This window comes from Saccopteryx leptura, chromosome 2 (genome assembly GCF_036850995.1).
Source record: "Saccopteryx leptura isolate mSacLep1 chromosome 2, mSacLep1_pri_phased_curated, whole genome shotgun sequence".
NCBI classification, from domain to species: Eukaryota; Metazoa; Chordata; class Mammalia; order Chiroptera; family Emballonuridae; genus Saccopteryx; species Saccopteryx leptura.
This window is the reverse complement of record NC_089504.1, coordinates 77,589,485-77,611,485: the sequence shown is the minus strand read 5'-3', so window position 1 is coordinate 77,611,485 and position 22,001 is coordinate 77,589,485. Positions and strand designations below refer to the sequence as shown.

Sequence of the window (22,001 nt, the reverse complement as noted above, 5' to 3'; positions counted from 1 at the left end):
ACATATAGAAAGAAAAACATTTTTGCTTATGAAGACAAGGAGTCTTGCTTTGAAAAAGAAGAAAATCAGCTTAACTTTCCTGCCATATATATATATATATATATATATATATATATATTTTTTTTTTTTTTTTTTTTTGTATTTTTCTGAAGTTGGAAATGGGGAGGCAGTCAGACAGATTCCCTCATGCGCCCGACCGGGATCTACCCGGCATGCCCACCAGGGGGCGATGCTCTGCCCATCTGGGGCATTGCTCTGTTGCAACCAGAGCCATTCTAGTGCCTGAGGCAGAGGCCACAGAGCCATCCTCAGTACCCAGGCCAACTTTGCTCCAATGGAGCCTTGGCTGCGGGAGGGGAAGAGAGACAGAGAGGAAGGAGAGGGGGAGGGGTGGAGAAGCAGATGGGCGCTTCTCCTGTGTGCCCTGGCCGGAAATCGAACCCAGGACTCCTGCACGCCAGGCCAACGCTCTACCACTGAGCCAACCAACCAGGGCCTCCTGCTATATTTTTATTTAAGCTCCTTAAGAAATTATAATTAAATTTTGTACAATATTTTTTGAAATTATGGCCTACATATATTTAACATTTAATCCAAGGAAAAGTATGCCATTGATTTATATAGCCTGTTTACTTTTTATCATTGAAAAAAAAATGATCAAAAATCATTAAAATAAAGACTTTAACTACTTATAATATATATGCTAAAATCCCCTACTTCTATAAAATAAGTTTTTAATTATGAATTGTAAAACCCTTTACTACTGACCCAACATTACTACCTTCACTGACAAATTCACTAACCAAGATTCTCACCATTCGCTAGGAAACACATCAGTAATGATCTGCAAATATTTTGCATTCTCAAGTAAGAAACAAAAGTGAAGCAGAAATGGTAAGAAGGAGGGTGAGATGTTCAAGTATATTATATAAAGAACTTAGATCTTAAGAGTAATGGAAAGATACTAAAGGTTTTTTCAACAGGGGAGAGAGGCTCAAATTTGTATTTTAAAAGATCACTCAGCAGCACTGGGGAAAATTGAGTCAAGGGAATATAGTGGATGTAGGGAGGTTTGTACAAGTTTATTCTAGTTGATAAAGGAATATATGATGGCGATTTTGAAATGGGCATTGATAGTAAAAATGGAAAGAAATAGATATATTCTAGAGATATTTGTGATGTGTTATCATTCAGACTTGGTATGGACTGTTATTAGGAGGTCAGATAGAGGGGAAAATCTACCATATTTCCCCATGTATAAGATGCTTCCATGTATAAGACACACCTTAATTTGGGGGCCCAAAAGTTGAAAAAAATGTATTATATAAAGTTATTGAACTCAAGTTTTATTCATCATAAATGTCATACAACTCCTCATCACTGTCAAAACTCCCGTCCAATAGCTTGTCCTCATCTGTGTCTGATGACGAATCACTATCTTAAACAATGAGTGCAAAAACAAGTGTGCCAAAGTGGGAAATGCAAGTAAAAAAATCTACAACCATTCTATAAGACACATCGAGTTTTTAGACCCCAAATTTTTCAAAAAGTGGTGCGTCTTATACATGGGGAAATACAAATATTCCAACATGTTAGGATTCTGGTTTGAGCAAATGGACAAATCCTAATGTCATTTCCCCTTCTTCATGCTACTACTATTCCTTTATTATTATTATTTCTATTTTGCTTGTTTTCCCTGCTAAGCTGTGAGGTCCTGATAAGAATTGTGACACATTATTTCTCTTTGTTTACCTGTGCCTAGAAGAGTGCTCAGCTGCAGAATTTTATATAGGTTACGGATTAGAATAAAAAGATCAAAGTCATCTGCAATATCCTGATTTATGTAGTCAATGATATAGAAAACATACAATGAATCACATCTGCCCTTGACTTTAAGGATTCCTAGTAAGGACATCTGGATTTGCTGTAAGACATTCTTCATATCCTGTGGCACTTGATCCCCTTTTTATAGTTTTATATCACTATTCAGAAAGAATGTATACAAATATTTTTAATACTAATGGTTTAAGAAAATGTTAACATGACTTTGTTGGTTCATAAAGGCTAGTTTGGTGTCAGTAAGGCAAAATCCTCAACTAAGTGAAAAATCTGAGTGAGCCCACTAGCATTTCTGAAAGCTTTCCTTGCTATTATTCTATCTAGAATCCCAAAGAATGGTTTTACATCATCAGTACATGCAGTTATCCCCAAAATAAATATCATTATTGTTTGAATTTATTACTCTTCACTACAACTATGTATATTCTTATCCCTAGCTTAGTGTCTGGCTCTGTATTGTACTGTTTAATTACTGAATAAATGAGCAGATAAATATATGAATATTTATAAGATAAATACTGAAGGAACCAGCAATTTATTAGTTTACAGATTGTTATGTTCTTGGCCTTTTTGTTAAAATAGTATTATATATATATATAATAAATTTAAGTGAATTCTCTTAAGAATTGTATTGCATGCAACTTTCTCAAGTCCTCAAACTACAGAAACAACAAATACTTCTGACCATACTCAATGACAGAAACACCATAATCTTGTGACATCATTTAAAAATATATTTTATTAACTGACTTAAGAGTTGCCACACAATATTTTATTAGAATCTTGAACAGTTAACTTTAAGACTGGATTTGGAAGTACTATTCAGATTTGGTTTAAAAGCAGTTTTGGTAGTATATCTTCTTTTATGTATCCTAGTGTTAAATTAAAAATATAGTTATTATTTCATCTGTCACATAAAATACATAGTTATTATTGCATAAATAGAAGTATATCTTATTCCTTAAATAGTCAGGACTAAGTATAAAACTAAATCCAAATGTATGACACACACACACAAAAAGAAAATAGCTTTGCTCTTTCTGTCAATGAAAGTGATGTGAGAAGCCTGAACTTCCCCCCCTATCATGTGGGAATGAAGCACTCCTTCACACTCCCTTTAATGCATTGTGAGAAGGGGTTATGTAGGAGCTAAAACGGCCATCCCTTCCTGGCAGTAATGATGTGACCCTCTCCCTCAGGCACGAGGTCATCAGAAGTCTGTTAATTTAAGAGATTTAAATAAGATCAAGAGTCTCAAAACATAATATTCCAAATGTCCAGCAGACAATTGAAAATCACTTATCATACCAAGAACAAAGAAAATTTCAACTTGAAGGAGATATCATAATTAAGGTATGCTACCACCAAGATTATAGACTTGACAAAGATTTTAAAGTAACTGATCAAAATGCTCCAATGAACAATTATGAATGATCTTGAAACAAATAAATGAGCCTCAGCAAATAAATTGGAGATATAAAGAAGAATCAAATAGAAATCTTAGAATTGAAAATTATAATAACCAAAATAAAATCTCAGGGCAAAGATTCAATATGGAGAAAAAAATAAGTGAACTTGAAGACAGATATTATAAGTTACCCAATTTGAACAACACAGATAAAATAGGCTGAAAAATAAAATGAACAGAGCCTCAAGGACCTGTAGGACAATACTAAAATATCTAACATTCATATCAATTGAGTCCCAGGAAGAGAGAGACAGAATGTGGGGCTGAAAAAGGTATATGAAAAAATAATGACCAAAATTTCCCAAATTTGAAAATAGGTACACACCTAGAAATTCAAGAAGCTTTGAGAATTCCATACAGGATAAACCCAAAGAAATCCATGCCAAGATATCTCACAATCGAACTGTGAAAAGTAAGGAAAGAGGGAAAATGATTGAAAACAGCCAGAAAGTATGAACAATGATTTATACAGAAGAACAATGATTCAAATAACAGTATATTTTCCATCAGAAACCATGGAAACCAGAAGAAGTGGTATATTTTTAAAGTCCTGAAGATAAGAATTGGTAACTGGGAATTCTCTATCTGGTGAAAATAACCTTCAGGAATGAAGGTAAATTAAAGCACTTAAATAGAAGAAAATTTAAGAGAATTTGTTACTAGACAACACACCCTAAAAGAAAGTGTAAATGAAAGATCTTCAAACAGAAAAATGAATAATAATAAAAAAACCTTGGAAGGTCAAACACAAAGAAATAACAAAGGAAAAAAAATATGTCCATTATATTTATCAGTAAATATCAGTAAAATTTAGGCTATCCTTCTTTTGAAGTTTTAAAAATGTTTGAGAGTTGAGGCAAAATTATAACATCTAATGAGTCTTTCAATGTAGTGAAAAAAAAATATTTAAGACATTTATATAATGGAGGGAGACAATAAAGGGACACATATAAAATTAAGATTTCTACATCCCACCTGAAGTAGTAAAATGTTGATACCAGTAGACTGTAATAACATATGTATGTATAACACTTAAAGCAAACATTAAAACACTAACTCAGAGAGATATATACTCCAAACCCTATAAATAAATAAAAAGGTAATTCTAAGAAAATGTTCAAGTAACACATAGGAAGGAAGGAAAAGGCAAACAGAAAACTTAGCTCTGAGATATTATAATGCAAGATATAATGTCAGCATATATAAATGTAACTTATTCTATATGCTGACAATATATAATTAGAAATCAAAATTACAACTATAATAAAATTTATAATAGCTCCAAAAATTAAATACTTTGTTCTTACTTTTAAAAAATATTTTTATTGAATTCATTGGGGTGACATTGGTTAATAAAGTGATACAGGTTTCAAGTGTAAAATTCTATAACATCCTATGTATATAGTATTGTGTGCTCACCAGGCAAAGACACGTTTCCTCCCATAACCATTTATCCTCCTTCTACCCTCTTTGACTTCCCTTTATTTCCCTTTCCCTCTGGTATTAACCATACTGTTGTCTGTGTCTGTGAGATTTATTATGCTTAATCCTTTTACCTTTTTTATTATAAAAATCTAACAAAAGTATTAGACATATAAAATTGAAATGGTAAAACTAAAAATCATTAATAAAGGAAATATCAATAAATTAAGACATGCCAAAGTCATGGACTAAAAGATTCAATAGTTAATATGTCAATTCTCTACAAACTGATCTATAGATTTAACACAATTCCAATCAAAATTCCTACATGATTTTGATAGTGGCAGCTTTTTTAAAAAAAAACTATTTTCGTAGCTAAAACTTATATGACAAAGCAAAGGAACTAGAAAAGCCATAATTTTGAAAAAGAATAAAGCTATTTGACTCAAACTAATTTAAGACTTCTTAGAAAGCTACAACAGTCAAGACAGTGAGTGTGGTGTTCACAAAAATGTAGGAATTCAGATTAATGAAATAAAATAGAGTTTTAAAATAGACCAACAGAAATATAGTCAGTTGGTATTTGAAAGTCACAAAGACAATTTATTGAAGAAATTGTAGTCTTTTAAAAATGATGTGGATACTACGGGACAAAAATACTATGGGAAACTTTAAGCTGTAATTTATAACCTATACAAAAATTAGTTCAAAATGGATCACAGAGGTAAATATAAAACTTTTAAAATAAAAAAAATGGGAGAAAATACTTGTTACCTCAGGTTTGGAAAAGAGTGATTAAATATGACAGCAAAGTCATACATAATCCATTAAAGAAAAAAATTAATAAATTGGACTTCATCAAAATTAAAGCTTTTATCACGCAAAAGACACTGTTAGGAGAATGAAAAGGTAATCAAGAGATAGATATGGAGTGAGAAAATATATTTGCAAACCACATATTTGATTAAGGACTTGTATAATAAAGAACTATAGTTTAACTGATTTAATAAATAATCAGTTTTTAATGGGTAAAAGATTTCAACAGACATTAACCAAAGAAGATATAAAGACAGCAAATAAGCATGTGAAACATGATCAATACCATTAGCAATTAGAGAAATCCAAATTAATATCACAATGAGATATCAATATACACCTATCTGAATGGTCTAAAGAAATAATGACAACATTAAGTACTACCAAGGATATGGAACAACTTGATTCATATGTGTTCCTGATGGGCATGAAAAATGGTATAGCACAGTGGTTTTCAACCTTTTTACACTTGGAAACCAGTAAAATAGAAGAATTATTTCAAGGATCACTAAGCTAGAAATAAAAACCAGTATTTTGTGCATTATCTTTTACTTATAATACTATAAAATGACAATTCTCTAATATAACCAGACAAATAGTAAAAAATATTTTTATTAGAGTTCAACTGAAATTTCTAGAGCATTATTTAATTCATGTAAAGCTAGTGCAAAATCTGCTGTTGCTTCTTTGCAAGAATACTTGATAACCAAGACTGCAGTTTTGTTTCCAAGAGACGAAGTGCTACATTGACATCCATTTGGTTTCTCTGTTTGTTTTTTATTAGTTATAAAGCAAAAAAAGTCTTCTCACTCAAGTAGGTAGTAGAAAATAAGATTAAAATTATAATAGCTTTGTAACTAAGAGATGAATATTATTCTAGTGATATCCAAAATTGTGACACTGACTGCATTTTATTTTTGGACACCAGATGGACATCAGAAGATAAATCCATCAATTTTTCTTTCTCACAATGATTAAGGGAGTAGGAGTTGATATCTTCCGTGAATGGGCTACTGACCCAGAGGTTACTTTTATGGGGATCCTAATTTTCAGAGTAACACTGGTCAAAGTTTTAAAATAATGTTCTTAAATGTTTACTTATTATATTAAATATGAATTTCTGGTTAATATCTACAGCAATCAAAAAGTCTTGGAAAAGTAGAAACAAAATATTTCTACATCTTTTTCCTGTATGCAACTTTCCCAAAAAACAAGTTTCTTGTTGAGTGCATCCATCTTATTTCTTAATGTAAAAATTTTTGTGTTAAACCCCCAAAGAAAATATTTAGTTCAATGAAGAGCCTAAATATATCCACCATATATATCAATACAAGCTTAGCCATCCATTCTCATCTAATAAAAGCTCTACTAACGCAGAGTATCGCTCTTGCAGAAACTGTTTCACTTCTTCTCTCAGCTCAGAAAGACATGAAAGAACCCTTCCTCTTGAAAGCCACTTCACTTCTGCATAGAGAAGATGTTGCTGTTGTGAATCCATGCTTTCACATAGTGTTGTGAAGTCTGGAGTTCAAACCTTCACTACGAATATCATTAACAATCTTCACTGCATCATTCATCACTGTGTTCAATTCAGGGGAAAGTTTCTTTGCCACTAAATGCCAGTGAACCATACAATGTGTGAACATTTCTGGATGTGCAATATCTTTTATTTTTGCAACTACCCCTAAGTGATGTCCAATCTTGCTCTCAGTACCATCTTTACAAACTTCGACACACTTCCTAAGTCTAAGCCCTTCACTTGAAAGTACTCATTAAGAGCATTAAATATCTCTGAACTAGTGGTCCAACCAGGTAGATTAAGACAACAAAGTAGTTCTATCCTAAAGTCTTTATTGTCAATATACCTCACAAAGCAAAGTAGAATAGCATAGTAACTCATGTTAGTTGATTCATCAAGTTGAATGGCAAAATATTTTTTTATCTCCTCTACAATTTGCTCTTCAATATCACTGGCTATATCAACAATTCTTCCCCTGAATGCTACTGTCCAAAAGTGGTGTATCCTCAAGTTTTTGTGCGGCTGTAAGACCCAAAATTTCCAAGTGACATCTAAGATGCAAAGCTTTACTAATTCTTCACTAATAGTGAATGGTTTATTCATTTTTCATATTCAAAGGTCAGCTAAATAAGATGTTTGAAGCAGTGATTTGTCACCAGTCATCATTTTCTTCATTTGAATTTCCTAACTTTTCATTTGGGTGTGTAATCTTTCAAAAAAAATCCAGTGGTTTCTCAAAAAGATCTCTATGTTTTAACTGCAAATGACCAGTAAGTTTGGAAGGTTTCATTGCATCACTGGACAGAATTTCAGAACATACCATACACAAGGGTTGTGGTGATAAATCACTAACAGTTGTTACAGTGAAACCAAGCTGTAAATACTCCTTATTGTATAGCTTAACAAAGTTTTCTTTTCTCTTTTTGGTTTCTGTTGCACCTTTCAACTTATAATTTCTTATCATTTCTTCTTCACTGTTTATTTTAAACTTGAAGTATTAGTATTTGGTTCACTTTTGGTGTCATCATTACTTTTATTTTGACTATTGTTTTCACTTCTGAAGAAGGTTAAAATGCTTTGTTGTTATTTTCCTCTCCATGTTGTAGGGTTTATTGCACAATGACACTAAAACACACAATAATTTATTTGCAAACAATATGGACGTGTTCTGAACAGACAATTACATGTATGACTATTTGCATAAGCATGAAAAAAATGTACTACTAAGAAAGGGTTCTTTCCCCCAGAACAGAAACATGCAACAGATAAAGTTTTATCATACTGTACACAATAGTGCATTACAGTGCATGCTGGTACTTGGTTTCCGAATACCCATGTACAATGCATCAAACACAACATAAGTTTGTCTGAACGCTATTAGCACAAGTGTGAAGAAAATAAAAAACTGAGAAGCAGTGGGAGTTGTTTTAATGCTTTTTGTCTATTGCTCATGATTTGTAAATGCTCTGCAGGGTGCAAAAAGCTGTTCGAAGGAACCTACAAGTTCCAAACATATCTGACAACCTCAATAGTATTTTCATCAATGATACAGGCTGATAAGTGGCTATTACCCTGAGCATAAGCGAATTCAACTAAGATCACTGGGTCTATAATCTTCTTACAACATCAGGGTGGTTGTTAACTCTTCCGCGAACCAGCACAAAATTTCTGGCAGACCGGCACTGGTACATGGACTGGAGGTTGAGAAACACTGGTATAGCTACTCTCGAAAAACAGTTGGGCAGTTTCTCACAGAGTAATACATAAATTGACCATATACCAGCAATGTAACTAAGGGTATTTCCTTAAAGAATCGAGAAACTGTTTTCTCACAAAAACCCATGTATGGCAGCTCTATTCACAATTACAAAAAAACAAAAGGCCCAGATGTTCTGTAGGAAATGAATAAACAGACTGTGGAACAGCCATACAATAGCAATAAAAAGGAACAAACCGAATGATCCAACATAAATGAATATAAAAGGCATTTTGCTGAATAAAAGAAGCCAGTCTCAAAAAGTTAAAGCTTATATGATTCCATGCATATGATATTCTGAAAAAAAGGCAAAACTATAGGGAGGAAGAACAATTCAGTGGGTGCCAGGTATTAGGTATTTGACTACAAAGGGGCAGACCAAAGGCACTTTTTGGAAATAATGGAACTAGTTTGTATCCTGACTGTGGTGCTGTGGTGGTAATTACTCAAATCTATTGTACATACATTATACACACACACACACACACACACACACACACACACACACACACTTGGTGCTGTAATTCATAATACTACATGCTAAAAAAGCTAATATACTATATAAATTTTTAAAAATCAAAACAATTTGTCCTCATTAGTACACAAATTTTAATGAATAAAAGATTGATGTTTTGTAACTCTTGTTTTACTATAATACTTTATTTTATTTTAACATCACATTTCATTAGAACATTAATTACTAAATGCTTCCAAAGAAGCTCCCTAAGAGTAGAAATGTGTCCTGAGGTTCTCGCTTCATTCACCTAGCAGAGTACCTATCATAGAGCTGTAGCTCAAACATGCTTATTAACTGAATAAATGTTTCACAAAATAACTAAATCCTTCCCCCAGAAAACATTGTATGATTTAAAGTTTATAACAGTTATTTAGCATTCTTTAAGTTATCAACACAAACTTTACTATGTTTAATTAAGTTAAAACATATTTATAAATGGTACCACATCAATGAATTTAAGCAGATTTCATAGGGAAAAAATTCCACATTTTTAGTAATGACTCAGCATTTAATATTAAGAGCAACTTGCAACATGCATACCCTGCAGAGTAAATAGACAAGAATTCGAGCAGTTTCCTAACTTTTTTAAAAAGGCCTTATTAGTCTCATTAATGAATAAAATAAACCCCAAAATAATCCTCACTTATAGCTAACCTATGCTTGAAATTTTCTTGAATATATTAGCTTTTGTAACTAGTTGGATTAGGAATTCTCACCTAATTCACCTTGTTCAAAATTAACTTTCATTTATGTAGATAGAAAAAAATTAAAGATTATCATATAAAGTACTGATACATTCTACAATATGGATAAATATTATGAAAAGAATATGCCAAGTGAAAGAAACTAGACACAAAAGAACACATATTATATAATTACATTTATATGAAATGTCAGAAATAGGCAAATCTACAGACACAAAAAGTAGTTAAGTGGCTACCTAGGGCTGGGAAAGTGGGTGGAAGGACTGGGGATGTGACAGGTAAGTGATATTGAGGTTTTAAGGGGAATTAATGAAAATCTTCTAAATTTTATTGTGATGCACAACTCATCGAATATACTAAAAGCTATTGCATTGTTCACTTTATATTGTAAATTATATCTCAATAAAGAAATTAAAACTAAAGAATGTTTCTGGAACAAATCTAGAAAATAATTATCAAGATCAGAGACTATCATTAGCATCAATCATGTAGCACTAATAGAGTATAGTATACTTTAAGAGGTAATTGGAAGTACACATTTATTGAAACCTGATATGACCAATTCCTCAAAAGTTTACAATTATACAGAAAAGGTGGGTAATGTCAAGTTACATGTATTATCATATAGTATATAAAATAAGATTTTGATTTTCAGCTAAGAAAATTCAATAGTATTCAATTATATTATGCCACACATAATGCTAAATTCTAGTAATCTAAAAGATATCCAGGCTTTCAAAAAAATCACATGCTCTGAATATCAAAAAATTAACTCTAAATGAAGAAATAGTTAAGTAGTAAAAGAAGCTAATTATGTTGGTCTACCTCCTTTTTGTTTCTAAAAAAAAGGAAAGTGCTGTCTCTTCCAAGCTAATATAATAGCCTGTGAATTATAAGATCAAGGAAGCAAACTGTGTTTTCTAAAATATGAGTATCCTTCATCAACTTTTATATTTAGGGCAGCTAAAAGACCTATGTGAGGGATCAGCATTAAGCCCCAAGGACAGGCAGTGCACAGCAAGAAAGAAAGCAATTCCCTCGTGTCTTTTGCAGGTCACTACCAAGGACCATGTTAGCAGATACATACCAGACCCTTAACAGGCAGTTCTGCTGCTACCAGTAATTAGCTTGGACAGCTCTGGCTCCAAGAGTAGCAGAAAGGCTACACCATAATGAGCTCAGCTGGGATTAGCAGGACAGGGCAGGGAACCAAGAGAGCTCAGGCATTCTGCATTGCGTATGTATCTAGGAGATCAAACAAGGATGGCTGGCTAGGTTATCCCCTCTCCACCTCATTCCAAAAATGAAGCACGGCAGTGTCTAAAATACAAGCTAATGAAGAGCGACACCTTCAACAGATGAGAGCCACATTAATTAACACAGTCCCTAGATCATATTATACAGTTTCAGTGAAAGCAAGCAAATGTGCAACTTGTTATTGCATTATACATATATATATATATATATATATATATATATATATATATATATATATTTAAAACACGAGTTCTTTTTTCTCTTTAAGTTTATTGACAAAAACAAAACAAAACATGTTTCATTTCCAAGTTTTCTATATTTCTCTCATGGCCTTTAAGCCACAAAAACTTTCTCCCAAATGTTTACCTAAGTCCATATTGTTAAAAAAACACAGCAACTCACTTTTGAATCATTAGCTCTTGGTTTTCCCTTTTGAAATAGGCCAGCTCATCCCATATAGCATCAGAATCTTCTTGCTGAAGTTGTTGGGGATGTGCCCTCTTTATTCTTCTAATTTCAGTCCTATTATTTTAAAAAGTTACTTTCTTCCTTAATATGTTCAAAGTGCAACAAAAGTTCATTTAAACAGTCTCTAAAATTTAAAAACATCTATTGACCAAATTTCTAATTCAAGCTCACTATTTATAGAATAAATCCCCTGACACAGAAATTATATCCTATCACATAACTTCCTAAAAAGCTAAAACATTACTAAACCAAACTTTAAAGCAGACATATAATAATCTTTCTCTCTCATTCATTCCACTAGTAAGAAAGCATACATTGTCTGACTGTCACAGATTCTAAAAAAGGTTATAAGCAATCAACTCATCTAGAATTTGCTATAAACCAATCTGAATGTGGTATATTTGCTCTATATTAAAACAAGCTACTATAAATGAATATGTTAGAAAGTAGTTTTCACACTTCTAGTGACTACTAAAAAGTTAGATAAGCACAGTCTAAATCCAGGACAAATTGTTTTATCACTTTTTTACCGACAAGCAATATGAAACATTTTCCATTCTTCAAGGGAAAAAATTAGATGCTTCAATTATCTGCCAAACATGCCAAAAGCCCTTCATGTTTTCATTTTCCATTTTCTGTATATAAAACAAACTCTTCGTTTTTATTTTGTAAAAGTGCTGTACTGGCCAATTTAGAAACAGTATTTCTCTATAGAATAGCCCAATGTGTATCATCAACATTGCCCTAAAGGATCCATCTCAAAAGATGAGAGGGATTTTCTGTACTCATTCAGTCCTTTGCCCTCTGTTGATACTGTTAACAGGGGAGCCACTTACGACTAACCAAGATCTGAACACCTGTTCAAGAGCAATTGAACTGAGACCGCCAATTCATTCAGATAAGCTGCAGAACAAAATGATGGATAGTAAAGATTTTCAAATTACATATTAGGCTGGAGTAGTTTTAAAATAGTTAACTATGTAAGTTAATTTCATATTTCTCTTATCTTTCAATTAAAACTTAAACACTTTCTGAGTTATAAATATTGTAACACCAATTCTATTTATTTAAAATAATTTTCAATTAGATTATGAACTATTTTTGCTTTAAGTTATATATACCTATTAAACTACACTATTGATATAAAAATGTATATAAGAATTCATAATTACCTACGATAATGATTTCTTCAAATGATAGAAAAACCTGTAGTATTGCTAGCATATTTCTTTGTTTTCATTTATAATATTCTCTATTTAAAAATTCACAATAGTTACCTACCAAATAATTTCTTTAAAATCAAACAAAAGCCATTAAAAACACTAATAGGATACTACTCCATTCCAGGTAACATTTAGGGAAACGCCTTTATTAGCTATGTAACTCACATGCCACTGCCTTCTTCCCACTGTTTTAATTGCTCTTTTACTGCCCTGTAGTTGGTCTGTAACATATGTAGATTTTCTTTCTGTTTTTCATGGGCATCTCTTAGTTCATCATTTTCTTGGCTCTGTAGAACACAAAATAGCAAGTATACATTTTTGAAGAAAGTATTAGTATAATGTTACAAATACAAGGTTACCCATCTAAATATGAAATTTAAAAAACAGTATATTAATCTGAATAAATATATACTATTATTAAAAATAAGGAGAAAAGAATTCCTAAAGTCATAGAATAAGTTTGCTTGATAAATTTGACTCTCACTGTTTTTTTTACAAATTTTATTTATTTTTATTGATTTACAGAGAGAGGAAGGGGGAGAAAAAAGAGAGAATGAGAGAGAACTTGAATTGTTTCACTTATTTATGCATTTATTGGTTGATTCTTGTATGTTTCCTGACTGGGGATAGAACTTGCAACCTTGGTGTATCAGAACGATGCTCTAACCAACTAAACTAGCTAGCCAGGGCTCTCACTACATTTTTTAAAGCTGGTTAGGTAATTTCAAATTTTTACCATCAAATTGGTTTCCTTTCCCTTTCATTAGTACATACAAATATTATGAGCCAATCTTATGTTTTTTTTTCCTTTTTAAAAACAAGGATTTGTCCAAATATTAAACATGATTAGCTTGCTAGTTATAAGTGTACATGTACTTTTTTTAAATGACTAGACCAATTCTTCAGTGCATTTATTCATGATTAGTCTCTTATAAGGCACATGAATTATATAAGAATGACCTATGTTAGTAGTAGCATAGCGCAGTCTTTTAGGTTGTACCATAAAAAACTTTAGTGGGAAGGCCCTAGACAGTTGGCTCAGTGGTGGAGCGTTGGTCCGGTATGTGGGAGTCCTGGGTTCAATTACTGGCCAAGACACACAGGAGAAGCACCCATCTGCTTCTCCACCCTTCCCTCTCTCCTTTCTCTTTATCTCTCTCTTCCCCTCCTGCAGCCAAGGCTCTAATGGAGCAAAGTTGGCCCAGGTGCTGAGGACAGCTTCATGGCCTCCACCTCAGGCACTGGAATGGCTCCAGTTGCAATGGAGTGATGCCCCAAACTGGCAGAGCATCGCCCCCTAGTGGGCATGCCGGGTGGATTGAGTTCAGGAGCATGCAGAAGTCTGTCTCTCTGCCTACCAACTTCTCATTTCAGAAAAATACAAAAGAAAAAAATAACTTAAGTGGGAAATCTGGACTTAGTACTCTTGAAGACGTCATGAAATAGGCTAAACATTACTAGGTTAAACAATTATTAGTCAATGACTTCTAAATGTCTTAAATAAGAGCACATGAGATAAAATTTCATTTTTAGATATAACCACAAAATAAACATATAAAGGTCAAATATTCAGTTCAGAGCATAAATTTATATCACTTATGAACTGTATTTCTCAAAGTAAAATATTGAGTTTCTTTAATCTAGAGAATTTCAAATTCATTTGCTTTTTTTAAACATATTTCTGTATAAAGGAACTTGTATACTTATTATTAGTGTACTCCCTAATAGTACAGTCAGATGAGTTAAGTAGTCACATGACAGAGATCTGCAGTCCATTCTTGAAGCTTTCTCCTGTTAGCTGTGTGTATAATCTTTTTTTTTTTTAAGTGAGAGGAGGGGAGATAGTGAGGCAGACTTCCATATGCACCCCAACCAGGATCCACCTGGCAACCCAGTCTTGCTTGGGACAATGCTGGAGTACCGAGATATTTTTAGTGCCTGAGGCTATGCACTCAGACCAATTGATATATCCTCAGTGCCCAGGACTGATGTTGGAACCAATCGAGCCACTAGCTCTGGGAGGAGAAGAGAAACAGAAGGGGGAGTGGGAGGGGTGGAGAAGCAAATGGTCGCTTCTCCTGTGTGCCCTGACTGGGAATTGAACCCAGGATATACATACGCCAGGCCGACACTCCATTCACTGAGCCACTGGCCAGGGCTGTATGTAAAATCTTAAGGATACTATTTAAATTAATTTAATTAATTTTTCTGTAAAATTAAAAAGGACATAAAGATTTAAATTATGATGACTGAATTAAATGTGCTAATATATTGGTAAAGTCCCTGGCACTGTGGTTACTCTATAGAAGCACAAAGCAAAACTCAGCTTCCTTAATGTCCTTATCATTTATTTAGAAGCCAAATTCACAGTTTCCTTTATTATCTATTTCTCTTATTAACAGAAAGATAATACTTTATAGAGTTTGCATTATTTTATTGCAATTCTACCTGTTTCAACAGTATGAATATTTTGTATTCTACTTTCAATATATGTCTAGTAGGATACCTTCAGTAATTCTCTTAAGTAGTTATTGGGAAGTATTTGAGTCCTGTGTGTACAAAGTAGTTTATATGCCGTAAGAAAATGCAAGTGCTTGATAAAAAGGCATGAGAATAGCATCACTTGACAGAGGCAATCAGAATAAATGTTATCCTGAAAAATCCCAGTGTCTACAAACTTGATAAAAAGTAACATGGTTTAATACCATGTTTAAAAATTCAGGATACTTCCTGACCTGTGGTGGCTCAGTGGATAAAGCACCAACCTGGAACACAGAAGTTGCTGGTTCAAAACCCTAGGCTTGCCTGGTCAAGGCACATATGGGAGTTGATGCTTCCTGCTCCTCACCCCTCCCCTCTCTTCTCTCTCTAAAATGAATAAATAAAATATATATAATATTATATATATATATATTTTATATATTGAACTTAATTTTGTCCATTTCAATGAAGAACCATATATTAAGAGCCTATTACATGCAGGATGTTAAATGCTGATAAGAGTTCAAGTACTGCTGCTTTAAGTGACTAAATTTTACTTTGAGTTAGCTACTTGAATTCATTGTGTCTCAGTACCCCCTTCTTCAAAATAGAAGCTATTTGTATCTCTTTTTCTAAGATATTAAAAATTATTTAACCTTGGCCATCAGTTTCCATACTGTTGGTAAGCAATCCAATTATTATTTCACTTCTTTGAACAATAAGCTTTCAAATCTTAAATATGTGATATTATTGCATAATTTAAATTAGCCAAATAGAAGAATGGTAATTATGTGATATCTTCTTATAAATGAAACTAATTATATTCATTAGAATTCCTTAAGAACTAATAATGTTTATTAGGAATTACAGATAATACAAAAGAATCATATCAAAACATAATTTTAAAATAAACATATTTAAGCTGTGTACTTTGTTAAATGCTTCTAAAATAGCTTCCTGTAATTATTCTTCACTGAATTAAAGTCCTTCCCCATAAACTCTTATATTATAATAATTTTTTAAAAAATTATTAAATAGAATTTCAGTATTTTTTGGAATCATTGAAAGTCTGTGTTAGAGTACCTAGAAACTCTGAATAAACAGAACTTAAAAGATTGACCCAAAAGTAAAATAAAATAAGATATCCAATTTTTCTCTATTACATTTCACAATAATCTACTAAACTTTTTTATTTTTTTATTTAATTTTTTTGTGTGTGTGTGTGACAGAGACAGAGAGAGACAGATAGGGACAGACAAACAGGAAAGGAGAGAGAGGAGAAGCATCAATTTTTCACTGGGGCACCTTAGTTGTTCATCGATTGCTTTCTCATATATGCCCTGACTGGGGAGCCACAGCACACTGAGTGACCCCTTGTTCAAGCCAGCAACCTTGGGCTCAAGCTGGTGAGCCTTGCTCAGACCAGATGAGCCAGCGCTGAAGCCGGGGACCTTGGACTTTCAAACCTGGGTCCTCCGCATCCCAGTCCAGCGCTTTATCCACTGTGTCACTGCCTGGTCAGGCTCCTCTATTAAATTGAGTGTCCTATTGTTAGTAATCAGGAGTTTAGCATTTTTTCCATATTACCTCTGCTATTATTAATCATTAAATTAGTACCCAATATTTTCTCTAGTTCTCAAATAATCAAATATATGAATGATGCTATTAACCCAAAGTCTAAGACTTAATAAAATTTTTCTAAGTCCTATATGTTACTTACAATATGCCAGGTTCTGTACAAAGCAGTACTTAAAGTACTCACTGGAGCGGTCTTAATTCCTAACACTTTAGCGTAATGTACCTACTCAATATTAGGACAGAGTTTTAGTTTTCCTATAGTAACTGAAACAAGTGGCTCCTTCAATCAAGTAGTAATTATGAAAAAATAGTTTTATAGGTAAGCTTTAATTTTACATGCTTCACAATTTACTATACCTAACACAAGAGTGTTTATATAATTCTTATACAATTATTAAAATCTAAACTATTAAAAATAAAATAAAACTGGAGATTATTTGATAAATCAATTTGATAGACATATTTACAATAATTTTTATTTTTAAATGAAGTTCCATCCATTGATTTGTGCTTTGATAATTCTGATATTCAACTGTAATACATGGATTAAATAAGTCTTAGAAACTGTTGTTCCTTTGGCCTATTTAAGAAACAGTAGAATTTTATATAAATATAAATATAAATATAAATATAAATATAAATATAAATATAAATATAAATATAAATATAAATATAAGACAGCTAGATAGATAGAGTATATATAGTTCAAAAAAAATGTTTTTTCTATATATTTTACTGCATGAACAGATGTTGACTAAAGTGTTCAATCAAAAGTAGGATATCACAAAAGAAATGTTTTAAAAGAACAATAAAAATCTCTTTTAATAATATTCTAACAAATACAAGTTAACTGTAGTTTGGATTATGACTGTTTAGGTCCCATTTGACTTATAATAGCCTAAATCAAAACAATAGCAATTCATTTGGGAATTATTATACCCAGAGTTCTTTCAACAAAATCAAGTATAAGGAATGAAAAATATATTTAATATCACTAATTACTACATTTTCCTAAGAGGACATACTAAAATATGCAACAGGTAGTTACTGACTTAGGTCCATTTATTAGATCATTTAATAAAACAGGTATTTTTCAATTAAATTCACCAGACTAGAGTCTTTAACTTCTGTATACAAAGAAGTCTAAATGACTAACATTAGAAAATTGGGAAGTTGTATTAACTGACTTTCCTCAATGATAAATGCAGTTCTACTCTGAATTCATAAGAACAGAAATGATTCTTAATCTCTTCTAGTTTTGTCAAAAGCTCCTTGACAAGCATAAGACAAACTGAAAGTTATAAACATTCTTAATGCAACGGTGGCTTAATCCTCAGAAAACAAAACAAAGTTTTCAAAAAGCTTTTTTTTAAAAAAAAAACCCTTTTATAAAGTGCAATAATTCCATGGATGTTTAATTTCAACAGAATGTTTCAAGTTCATACATACGAGAGCATTAAAAAAATAAGATACAAACTGTATTCAAAGGCTATACTGAAGTTATTAAATGGCATGAAAAAGTATTAAGTTGCCAAATGCATGAAATAGAGATTCATGGAGGTAATGATCTCAAGGATAGTATGAATTTCATAAAGCTCTGATGCATTGCTTTCCAAATTATACTTTGTAAGTTGTTCATGACACTCATGAAGTCAGGAATTGAAAATGGGTGGGATTTTTATAATAGCTTTCATCACTTCTATTACTATTGTCTTTTTTATTACAACACTGGTCATCCATCTTGAAAACATGTACAATGTAAGCTGAGTAAGATAATGTGTTGCTATTTATACAAAACTCATAACTAGAATAGAATAATATGCATGACTTACTGCTGATATAATAAAAAGCATCTTTTCAATGTATCAAAGTGTATATATATATAAAATAAAAAGTACCCTGGGTCCAATCACTCTCCTTAGAATTGCTTTACAATACAGGTTTTGTTTATGTACTTCTTTGTTAAATGCACTTGATTATAGTGCCTTTTTTATTCAACTCTTTTGCTCTTTTAAAATAAGAAATCCCTTGCTACTAAATAATAAAATGCAAAGGGAAAAAAGCTCCCATTTTTCCCCTTATCTTGCAAATCTGTGACAGAAACATACATTTGAAATTCATGAGCCCTGGCTGGGTAGGTCAGTTGGTTAGGGCATGGTCCATATACACCAAGGTTGTGGGTTCATTTTCCAGTCAGGATATACACAAGAATCAACCAATGAATGCATAAATAAGTGAAACAACAAATCAATGTCTGTCTCTCCCTTTCTTCCTCTCTCTAAAATCAAATTTAAAAAAATTGAAATTCATGATTGTCATAAATTGAATTGAAAAAGGAATACAGAAAAAGCATACATGAAATAAAATGTATGAAAAAGAATTTTACTCTGGAAAATAAACTCAAGGTTTCATGCAAGGAAGCTGTTGTTAGGTAAAAACAGTGAGGAAATAAATTAGTATAATGCTTCTGAGACTTTGTAAAACAAGAAACTCAAGAGGTGGAGGAGAATAGATCTAAAAATATATGAACTGCTCTACTACTCTTTCCTGCCAAAAAGAGTCTATCAAAGACTTACAGATTTCTGAGGGCAAAGATCCTCTACCACTAAATGGGATATGTGATGGTTAATTTTATGTGTCAACTTCATTGGCCTGATATTTGGTTAATCATTTTTCTGGGTGTATCTGTGAGGGTGCTTCTATATGAAATTAACATTTAAACAAGCAGACTGAAAAAAGCAGCTTGCTCTCCCTAATGTGATGGGCTTCATCCAATCCATTGAAGGCCTGAATAGAAAACAAGGCTGAGTATGAAAATTTTTTCTTTCTGCCTGACAGTCTTTGAACTGGAACATAGATCTCTTGCCTTTTGACTCAAACTTGGATTGGGACTAGAATTTACAATATCACCCATCACCTCTCCTGGTTCTCAGGCTTTTGAACTCACACTGGACCTATTCCATTGGCTCTCCTGTATTTCCAGCTATAGTTCTTGGACTTCTCAAACTCCAGAATAACGTGAGCCAACTCCCTATAGTAAATCAATTTCTCTCTCTCTCTCTCTCTCTCTCTCTCTCTCTCTAGATATATATATCTAGAGAATATATATATACATCTTTCAGAATAATGATGTCTCATTAAGGATGACTAAAGGGTTACAGCCTATTGGTTTCATTTCTCTGGAGAACCTCGTTTAGTACAGGATAATAGCCATAGATTGTAAATTTCAAGAACTATGCAAAAGGAAGAAAGTGACCAACTGACTTCCTAAACATGCCATAATATCCCATGCTACCCCAATGTTTACACTAATACACTAGTCTCTATCTACTCATTCAGCATGTTCTTATCTAGAGAAAGAGTCTCAGTGATAGAAAGTCATCTTTATTCCTATGGTGTGACACAAGTAACCAGCACATTGCTTGACTAATTGCATTGTTATTAAGTTATGAAGTAAACAAATAAATGAGCAAATAACTCTAGGCTAACTGCTAGCTAGCAAGCAGAGGTAATCATTTGATCATTTTATTTGGTAGAAACAATAAATTAAAAAATTTCCTTTGTTTTAGAAATAATTGTTTAACTCTGAATAAATATAAAATAACACAATGTTTAGTTAGAAGGCAAAAAAAATTTATTGTAGCTATGGTTCACTATACCTCTAAACCATATTTTGTTCTAGAGCACATATAAGTCAAACCTTTTGCTCCCTAAGAGTACTCTATTTTATAGGACAAAAAATTTAAGTTTTAAATGTATTAGATTTAATCATGTGTAAATTGGGCTTGTCATAGTATGTCATAAAACTATTTGAGATTCAGGCCCTGGTGGGGTGGATCAGTGGATGGAGTGTTGTCCCTGTACATCAAGGGCATGGGTTTGACCCCTGGCAGGATACGTAGAAGAAGCAATGATTGCACAACTTAATGGAACTAAGTAAAAAGATGAGGTTATGCTTCCCTCTCTCTCTCCCTTCTCCCCTTATCAAATCAATAGAAAAAACCTTTTTGAGATTCAATTAAATGGCAAAATTTCAAATAGTGCATGCCTTCAGGTAGGTGTAAATGAAGAATGAGAAGATTAGTCATATTAAACTCACAGAAAAAAAAAGCCCTCAATATGGTCACATAAAATTAGTTTGATATGCATAACCATCTTCCTAGAAAGAGTTCACAAATGATTACTTGGAAAGTATAAACTCTCAAAGATAGGCTGAAAGGTATATGCTTCTTAAAAACTGGTAAAATGCTAATTAAAATATAATGTATACTTAAAAAAATTCAATTGAAATGAAAAAAATAATATATATTTATTTGCCATTCTGACTACATAATTTTTCTGTAAAGGACATTTTAAGTGGCTTAAGCTAGGGTTGTATGGTTTTTAATTCACTTGTATTTTTATTTTTATTATATATAAAAACAAAAGAAATTGTTTTTTACTTGCTATAGTTCTATTTTTTTCTCTGAGTAATGATAAAAAATTTATTCTCAACAGTATGCTAGAATAGCCCCAAATAATTTAAAAATAGTAAGTAGTTTTCAAATAGCAATCTCTTATTACTTTATAATCCTCAGAAATCTTAAAACAAGACTAATTGAACACACAGTTTTATACATGCAACCAAATACAAGGGAGATCAATGATAAGCAGCAATTTATGAAACAAATGTTTATTTTGGTGTATCTTTACCTTTGCAAGGTTACTACTAAAGAAATGATTTAATGTTCACCTTTAGTTGTAGTGCCTTCTCTAAGTTTTCAATCTTTCTTTCAGCTTTTCTCAGCTTCTTTAGCTCCGCTGAGTCTGTGAAAGAGCTCTTTGGGGACAAAGACCTTGAACGTTTCACAGGTGGTTCCTCGAGAATAAAACAAGGACATGGTTGAACTAGTTGGAACACTGGATTATGAAAGACATGCAAAATTAAAGAACAAGTAATTTTGAATACTAATA

The 22,001-nt window shown here is 32.3% G+C and overlaps 1 protein-coding gene across 7 annotated transcripts in view; it reads right to left on the bottom strand.

Annotated features, from left to right (window-relative positions):
• The window catches only part of CNTLN (centlein), a 360,970-nt gene that overhangs the window by 166,332 nt on the left and 172,637 nt on the right, over positions 1-22,001 (bottom strand). For 6 of the 7 annotated variants that reach the window (XM_066368220.1, XM_066368223.1, XM_066368224.1 and 3 more), the window contains 3 exons: positions 21,781-21,906; positions 13,155-13,276; positions 11,701-11,820 (listed from right to left, as the gene is read on the bottom strand). In XM_066368220.1, the coding sequence (XP_066224317.1) occupies positions 11,701-11,820; positions 13,155-13,276; positions 21,781-21,906 (368 nt within the window). The remainder of the gene's footprint in view (positions 1-11,700; positions 11,821-13,154; positions 13,277-21,780; positions 21,907-22,001) is intronic. The other variant, XM_066368225.1, reaches the window with a different exon arrangement.